The sequence below is a fragment of the Echinops telfairi genome, unplaced genomic scaffold (genome assembly GCF_000313985.2).
Source record: "Echinops telfairi isolate 266 unplaced genomic scaffold, ASM31398v2 ScPeMD7_7469;HRSCAF=8507_0, whole genome shotgun sequence".
Taxonomy (NCBI): Eukaryota; Metazoa; Chordata; class Mammalia; order Afrosoricida; family Tenrecidae; genus Echinops; species Echinops telfairi.
The window spans coordinates 83,052,648-83,060,632 of NW_022111372.1; the positions used below are offsets into that span (position 1 = coordinate 83,052,648).

General features: G+C 58.3%; 1 protein-coding gene across 2 annotated transcripts in view; it reads left to right on the plus strand.

Annotated features, from left to right (window-relative positions):
- Nucleotides 1-7,985, plus strand: part of CAMK2A (calcium/calmodulin dependent protein kinase II alpha) — a 69,419-nt gene that overhangs the window by 33,104 nt on the left and 28,330 nt on the right. For both annotated transcript variants that reach the window (XM_004696723.2, XM_004696724.3), the window contains exons 6-11: nucleotides 49-121; nucleotides 3,022-3,124; nucleotides 4,942-5,025; nucleotides 5,166-5,260; nucleotides 6,872-6,994; nucleotides 7,336-7,419. In XM_004696723.2, the coding sequence (XP_004696780.1) occupies nucleotides 49-121; nucleotides 3,022-3,124; nucleotides 4,942-5,025; nucleotides 5,166-5,260; nucleotides 6,872-6,994; nucleotides 7,336-7,419 (562 nt within the window). The remainder of the gene's footprint in view (nucleotides 1-48; nucleotides 122-3,021; nucleotides 3,125-4,941; nucleotides 5,026-5,165; nucleotides 5,261-6,871; nucleotides 6,995-7,335; nucleotides 7,420-7,985) is intronic.

Consider the following 7,985-nt stretch of genomic DNA (forward strand, 5'->3'; position numbering starts at 1 on the left):
GCTCTGCTGACCCTCACACGGGGTCCCCTTTCCCCCCTCTCTCCCCAGTCACTGTATCCAGCAGATCCTGGAGGCTGTCCTGCACTGCCACCAGATGGGGGTGGTGCACCGGGACCTGAAGGTGAGCCACCTGCCCCACGCCCACCTATGTATTTATGTCCAGTCAGGAACCCAAGGCTGAGCTGCCAAGAGGGACTAAAGGGCCTGGGACCAGATCCCACTTAGGCCACCCCCTAGCTGCTCGGCCTGGACTTTTTTTTTCTTCAATTGATCATTTTATTGGGGAGCTCTTACAAATCTTATAATAATCCATCACTCAATAGTATTAAGCACACTTGAACATCTATTGCCATCAACATTTCCAAGACAATGTATTTCTACTTGAGCCCTTGGTTTCGGCTCCTCTTTTTTAGCCCTCCCTCCCTGAATCCTTAATATATCATATATTATTAATATTTTCCCATAACTTACACCATCCCATGTATCCATTCACTTAAAATTCTTATGTTCTTTCCCCTCAAGTGGGGTTATACAGTCATCATTGCTACCCGTCCCTCCCTCAACCCCCACCTCTTCCTGGATCCTCAGGGAATCATTGCTCCTCTTACTGTTTCTGAGGGGTTTATCTATCTTGAGTTTCATGCATTGAAAGATCTTGATTGCACCAATGTGCACGCGCAGGTCTAGCAAGATTAGTGAGGTAAGGCTAAGGCCATACGAGTGAGAGGAGGAAATTTTAAAGAACTAGAGGAGAGTTGTCTGCTTCATCAGTGCTCTACTGCACCCTGGATGCTGCCCGGGCTTCCCTAACCTCTCGAAGCATCCACTTCTTTACTATGGAGGTTGCCATAGCAACCTCTGCACTGGGTTGGTGAGGATGTCAAATGAGACAGGACGCTGCCACGTTGTTTTTCTGCTCCTGGGACGTCTGCCAGGCTTGGGGGGGAAAGGCAAGGAGGATTGGGCTCTCTGAGTGTCCCCCTAAAGAAGACTGCCAGGACCAAGCAGGCATGGAGTCTCCCACTGGCCACTCAGCCCTCTTAAGATGATCAGAGCAGGACACCAAGGCCTAAGGAGATGGAGGAATTGCCCACGGACCTGCAGCTCCTGCTGGAGCATCTAGCACTGGAGCTTCTGACCCCAGGCCCTGTGTCCTCAGGACCCTGGTGCCCCAAAGCCACTCAATCCAGTCGCTGCTCCTGCTGTGGTCCCTCTAGGGTGACCCTGCCAGGCATCTGTCCATTAAGCGCCCGCTTTTCAGGGACATGAGACTCATGTCCCAGGAGCTAGTCCTGTGCGGGTTAGACAATGCCCCTTGAGTCTTTCCTGCTGTGGGGTTCCACGGTTCTGCCCTCGGGGCCTCCAGCTTGCTGCACACAGGGAGGGACGGGACAGCCAGAGTGCAGCCTCTATGTTTCCTGCAGGCTCTGCGCCCTGTTCTTGTCCTCGGTTCCACCCCTGGGCAAGCCCAGGCCCCTCTGGGGGTGACACCATCACCACCACCACTGGCTGTCACAGAGCAGTTGACGGCTTCCCCCTGGTGCTCCAAGTGAGCTCCTGGGGACGTGGTGTCCACTACAGGCAAGCGTGTGCTTGAGAGGGTCTCAGGCCAGATGGCAGGCCCATTCTCCCAGAGCGGCTGTCCCCATTATAGCTGCAGCCTGGGCACGGGGAGGAGGGAGCAGAGGAGGTCCAAATTTAGGCCGCGCGGGGCAGATTAATTAGTAGCACATTCATCAAACCAGGGCAGGACTGCAGCCGGGACCCAGGACACACTGGGGATGCTACGCCCAGAGGACAAATGAGGCCTGAACATGCTGTGCAGACCAGGAGCTATATTTGTTTGACTCCCACCTAGTGCTGGGCAGTGAAGGGTCAGAAGTGGGACCCTTTGGAAGTCTCAGTGGGGAAAAGGGCTGGAGGTGGGCAGACATCTCCAGGGCCTTTGAGCCCCTTCCCAAGCAGGAACTCTGAATCCTAGGTTTGTCAACACTTCCCGCAGGTGCTGTTAAGTGGGGCCAGGACTGGAGCCAGATGCCCCAACAGCCAGGCCCAGGCTCCGAGCCTCCTCTGCACCAGGCGTGGGTTGGGGGTGGGTGGGGGGTTGGACACTTCCGTTCCTCCACATGCAGCAGGAGATGCAGGAATCCTGGGAGCTGAGACAGCAGGGGTGGCAGCCCTGATGACCAAGAGACCAGGCGTGGGGCCTCCCCTAGGGAGCTAGCTCCTGGTCCCCATCCCAGTTCCTCGCTCCCAGCTGAGAGTGGTTGAGAGCTCCGCTCTGGAGTCAGACTCGGCCTTCCTTCCTCCTGGATGCTTCCTCCTGGATCTCCCGGACCATCTCAGCTGTGGGATCTGGGTCAAGTCACCTGCTCCTGTGAACCTTGGTTTCTTCATCCTTCTGCACATGACAAATGCAAGCAGCCTTCTCAGAGTTGGCAAAGTCCTTCACATCTTCATTCCACTCTCCCACACCCCCCCTCCCCCAGCACTCACCCGCCGCACACCGCCCTAAGCCTTGGTGATGCAGAGGACTTGGATACGATGGAGAGCAAGCACGTAGACAGACAGCCGAGGAGAAGCTTCACAAATCCTGATGGGATCTCTGAGGATCACACCCAGGAGCTAAGGCAGAGGCCACCCTCAGGCGCCTGTGGCCCCTTTGGGGTGCTGAGAAGTGTTTGAGAGGAGGGGCCATCCCTGTCTAACTTGGAGGGAGAGCAGTCAGGCAAGGAGAACAGGAAGTGCCAAGGCCCTGCGGCAGGAAAGAGCAGGACCGTTTCGGGGGGCAGTAAGCAGGACCCCTGTGGAAACAGGAACTCCAGAACCTGCTGCCGAGGGCTGTCCAGAGGAATGCTGGGACGGTGCACACAGAACCCCTGACCCTGCGGGTGGGCACAGGGGTCCCTGGATGGTCCAGCTGCCCCTCCTCCTGTAAGACCAGGCCCCAGAAGTGTGGGCTGACTTTGCTGACGGCCCTCTTGTCCCTCCCTCCCTCCCTGTGCTGGTGCCAATGCGAAGCCTGAGAACCTGCTGCTGGCCTCCAAGCTGAAGGGCGCGGCCGTGAAGCTGGCCGACTTTGGCCTGGCCATCGAGGTGGAGGGGGAGCAGCAGGCGTGGTTTGGTGAGTGGGCTCGGGGTGGGGTGGGCCAGGATGTTGGCGCTCAGCCTTGCCTTTGACCTGGTAACCCCTAGGATTCCTTTGCCACTCGAGGGCCATCTCTGCAGTCGAGCCCCAGCTGGGGTGCAGGGCCCCACCCTGGCCGGCCCTCTAGGTTGATGGACTCGGTGCTCCCCGAGGAACGTGATGATAGTTTAAACAGCAACCCGGCTCCTTCCCATGGGCACCCTAAGCCCTGCTAGCCAGCACCGCCCCTAGCAGTCAGGGCGTGAGAAGTCACAGAGGAGGAGACAGAGCCAAGCACCCTGGGAAGGGTACCACCAGAGCACACAAGCACTCGCTGCCATCCAGCGGGCTCCATCACAGCCACCCTGCAGGACAAAGCAGGACCGCCCCTGGCGGCTTCTTAGACGGGTGCTTGAAAGGCATCCAGGCGGGACTTCCACTCTGATGGCCCGGTGCCCTTGGAGATTTGAGTGTCATCCTGGTCCTTTTCAGGGATCTGGAACCCTTGCTCATGGGGCAGTGTGGCTCCGTGTTTAGGACCCTGGGTTCTAACTTTGCCCTGTGACTCAGGGCGAGCCGCTTCCCCTCCCCACGCCTTCGTTTCCCCGGCTGGAACCTGGAGCAGAGGGGCAGAAACGGTCTTGGCACATAAAAGGAGCGACCCAATGTTTGGCCAAGTAGCACGGGCGGGGAAGTGGGGGCTTGGTTGTCGCCGTAGGACTGCCTTCCAGCAGGCTGTCAGTTCTGGCTTCCCACAGTCACCAGGTTTTTTCCTCTGAGGCACTTGGGGGTGGGTCCCAACAGCCCCAAGCACCGTGACCATCCTCACCACCCAGGAGCTCCAGCATTGTTTAAGACGCAGTCAAATCCACGGCCAGCAAGTCAGTCCCCATTCACAGCGGCCCCATGAAAGCTTCCAAAGCTGTGGACCTTGGGGCCAGCGGCCTAGCACTTACCCGACAGGGCCCCCAGGGCTCTTCCCCCATCTCAACACGCACTGCCATCGAATCCGTGCCAACCCACAGTGACTCTATGGGACAGGGTGGAACTGCTTCTATGGGTTTCTGAGACAGTAGCTCTTTATGGGCATAGAAAGCTGGTCTTTCTCCCGAGGCATGGCTGGTGGTTTCAAACAGCCCACCTTGTGAACTGCAGCTCAAACCCAAACTCAGAGCCATCGAATGCATATGGGACAGGGGAGGACTGCTCCTGTGGGTTTCCGAGGCCGTAACTGCACGGTGGCAGAACGCCTCCTCTCTCTGCCTCGGAGCAGCAGAACTGCTGGCCTTGCAGTCAGCAGCCCAGCACGTTACCAGTGCGATGCCATTGGGGCCTGATTCCCCTCTGTCAGGTCAGGAGGCTACGGTCCCGAAGATAGAGACGTGCCTGAAGACACAGGGGCAAAGACAGAGCAGAAATAGGCCCCTGATGTGGCATCCCCAGCTCCTAACAGGGGGGTGGCAGTGGGTGAAGATCCAGCTCCCACCCTAGCAAAAGCCTTCTTTGTCTCAGGGCAGCAGGCCATGCTGCAGGGGTGGGCGTGGGGTGGAGGGGTGGTGTGCAGAGCATTGGTATGGAGCTCCATGACCGAGGCATGGTTTCTGCCTTGGCTCTGGAGTGGAAAGTATGTTTGCCGTGTTTGCCGGCTCTGGTCTGCGGCTTCCTGATGTCTGTCCTGGGTGAAGTGGGGGTGTGCAGTGGACATGCGGGAGGGGGGTGTCTTCCCACCTCCAGGGCAGCCCCGTCCCCTCTCGCAGCAGCAGGTCTGGCTCCGAGACACTTAAGTCTCATCCTCTGTGTGTGTCTGTGAGCAGGCTTTGCAGGGACACCTGGATACCTCTCCCCGGAAGTGCTGCGGAAGGATCCCTATGGAAAGCCTGTGGACCTGTGGGCCTGTGGTAAGTCCGTCCTGGGAGCAAAGACCATCTCCCCCTTCGGCTGCCCCTCTCTCCTCTCTCCCTCACTCCCCCCGACCTCCCCAGCCTTCGCCTTTCCTGCCCACCACAGGCTGAGGCTCTCTGTCCTCCCCTCCCCCCAGGGGTCATCCTGTACATCCTGCTGGTGGGGTACCCCCCGTTCTGGGATGAGGACCAGCACCGGCTGTACCAGCAGATCAAAGCTGGCGCCTATGATGTGAGTGTCGCTCCTCTTCTGCCCCCCCCCCAAGTCACAGACCCAGGGAAGCACCCTTTTTCCCTCCTGCCCCACCCAGGCCCCTCATGCTCTGGCCCTGGGGCAGGAGATGAGCCCCAGCCCAGTGATAAATGAACCTGAACCACCTAGTGGCTGGGAGCCTAAAGTTCCCCCTCCCCCCAAAAGGCAGAGACAGCACCCAAAGGTGGCCAGGTCTTAGGGAGCAAGCCCCAGAGGCTAGACTTTTGTCTCCCCCTCTCTCCTCCAAGAATAAATCCCAAACACCAAACCTACTGCCATCGGGCTGATGCTGCTTCTAGCAACCCCGCCCAGGCTTTCTAAGTTGAACTCTTTATGAAGGCAGACGGGCCTTTCTCCTGCAAAGCTGCTGGCGGCTGGAGCAGCCCAGTGCCTCGATAGGACACAGTGCCATCAGGGTCCCATCTAGCAACAATAGCTGGTGCTCCTTTGTCCTGGGAGCAACACACGCTTAGCGAACGCAGCCGCTGCCTGATGTGCACCCAGAGGCCTCGCAGAAGAAAGGACAGGCAACCTACTTCCGAAAAATCAGCTGATGAAAATCAGCTGAAGCACACGGCTACGATGTCACCTCTCGGACCCCTCTGAGTCCCCGAGACCTGACATGACACAGCCGGCTCTCCTTTCAGCCAGGGACCTCAGCCCTGAGCCGTCAAGCCGACTCAGACGCACAGAGACTACAGGGCAGAGCAGAACTGATGGGGTTGCCCTGACTGTGACTCTCTGTGGGAGCAGAGAGCCTGCCCTTCCTTTCAACACGTGGCTCGTGGGTTTGAACCCTGGACCTCGTGGTTAGCAGCCCACAGCTTTTCCCACAGCCCCACTGAGGGTCTTTCCTACCACTGAGGTCCTACTCCTGAGGAGCCCTGGTGGCATGGTGCCAGTGAGCTGGGCTGCTAACGGCAAGGCCAGCCGTTCAAAACCATCAGCGGCCCCATGCAAGAAAGATGAGGCTCTCAACTCCCGTTAGGGTTGCAGCCTCAGGGGGCCACAGGGAATGCTCTACCCTGTCCTGTAGCGCTGCTGTGAGTCAGAATCCGCTCCATGGGAGTGAGTTTGGTTTTAGGGCTAGGATTATCCTCATTTTACATGAGGGAAACTGAGGCACAGAGGGGTTACGTAAGTAGCATTTGGACCCAGACAGTCTGGCCCTGGCCTCCGTGGTTTAGCTACCAAGCAATCCTGCTTTTCTGCTGACATCTATCCACTGTGTGTCAGAGCTTTTTATACCACAGTCAGTCCTCAGCTGGGGGGGCGGTCAGATGGGGGAGCAGGGGTGGTCACACAGCTCAAACCAGGCCTTCTACTTCTGTAACCACTGGCCAGCACCTTTCCAGATAAGGCGGAAGCTCAGGATAACAGAGGCGGGGGTCCCCTTCCCTCTGCCCCTGCTCCAAAGATCTGCTGGTCCCAGCAGGGCCCCTGCATTGAGGAACCCCACTTCCTTGGCTCCAGCCGCCCATGACAGTGGGCAGTGGGCCCCCTGCCTGCTCCCCTGCCAGTCAGGGGCTGGGGGATCGCAGGGGTGGCCTGGGGCAGGCTGGGCAAATCTGGCCTCTCTGCCCCTTCCAGTTCCCATCACCGGAATGGGACACCGTTACTCCGGAAGCCAAGGACCTGATTAATAAAATGCTGACCATCAACCCGTCCAAACGCATCACGGCCGCCGAGGCCCTCAAGCACCCCTGGATCTCCGTGAGCCTTCCCCGAGTCCCCTTCTGGGCCCTTCCCAGAGTCCCCAGGTGTCAGGCCCAGGCCCCCAGCTTGGGCCCCAGGGAGCTTCAGTGCACAGACTCAGACCTCCCACCCACTGTGGCCCCAGGGGGCATTTGGAAATGGGGAGTATTCTGGGTTGGCTTCGACACTGGAGGTACTACTGCCATGGAATGGCCAGTGCCAGGGGTGCTAAACATTCCAGTGAGTTATGATGCCCCTACAGCAAAGGGCATCTCCCCCCCAGACGCCAGCCGGCTCAGGGCTCCTCACGCAGGCCTTTGCCCCAGCCTGCCCTGCTCACAGTGCCCCTCTCCCCACAGCACCGCTCCACCGTGGCCTCCTGCATGCACAGACAGGAGACCGTGGACTGCCTGAAGAAGTTCAACGCCAGGAGGAAGCTGAAGGTAACAGCCCCACACGACCCCGGATGTGGGCTCGGATGTAGTCTGAAGCCAAGAGCTCGCTCACGCATGCTTCCGGTCTGTTCATTCCACACCCACTTGCTGGCCACGTGCTGAACGCCAGAGGGTGTGCTCGGCTTTGGCAAGTATGTCAGTCAGGGTTCTTCAGAGGCAGAGAACCAATGAGCTAGTGTATAGATTGTGTGTGTGTGTGTGTGTGTACACACGCTTGCACACACACATCTCTCTATATGATGGGGAGTCCTGGTTAAGCTCTTGGTGATGACAAAAAGGTCACTAGTTCAAACCCACTAGCAGCTCTGAGGGAACAGAGCCCTGGCATCTACTCCTGTGAAGGTGGTAGTTATTATTATTCTTAGGTCCTTCAATGGGCTCTGACTCACGCGCAGAAGAAATCACCACCCTCCCAAGTGTTGAGTCTGAGCCCACTGTCACAGCTGCAGTGTCAGTCCAGCTCGTCCAGGGCCTCCCTCTCTCACTGCCCTCCACTTGACCAAGCATGACATCCTTCTCCAGGGACTGGTCGCACCTGACAATGTGTCCAAAGG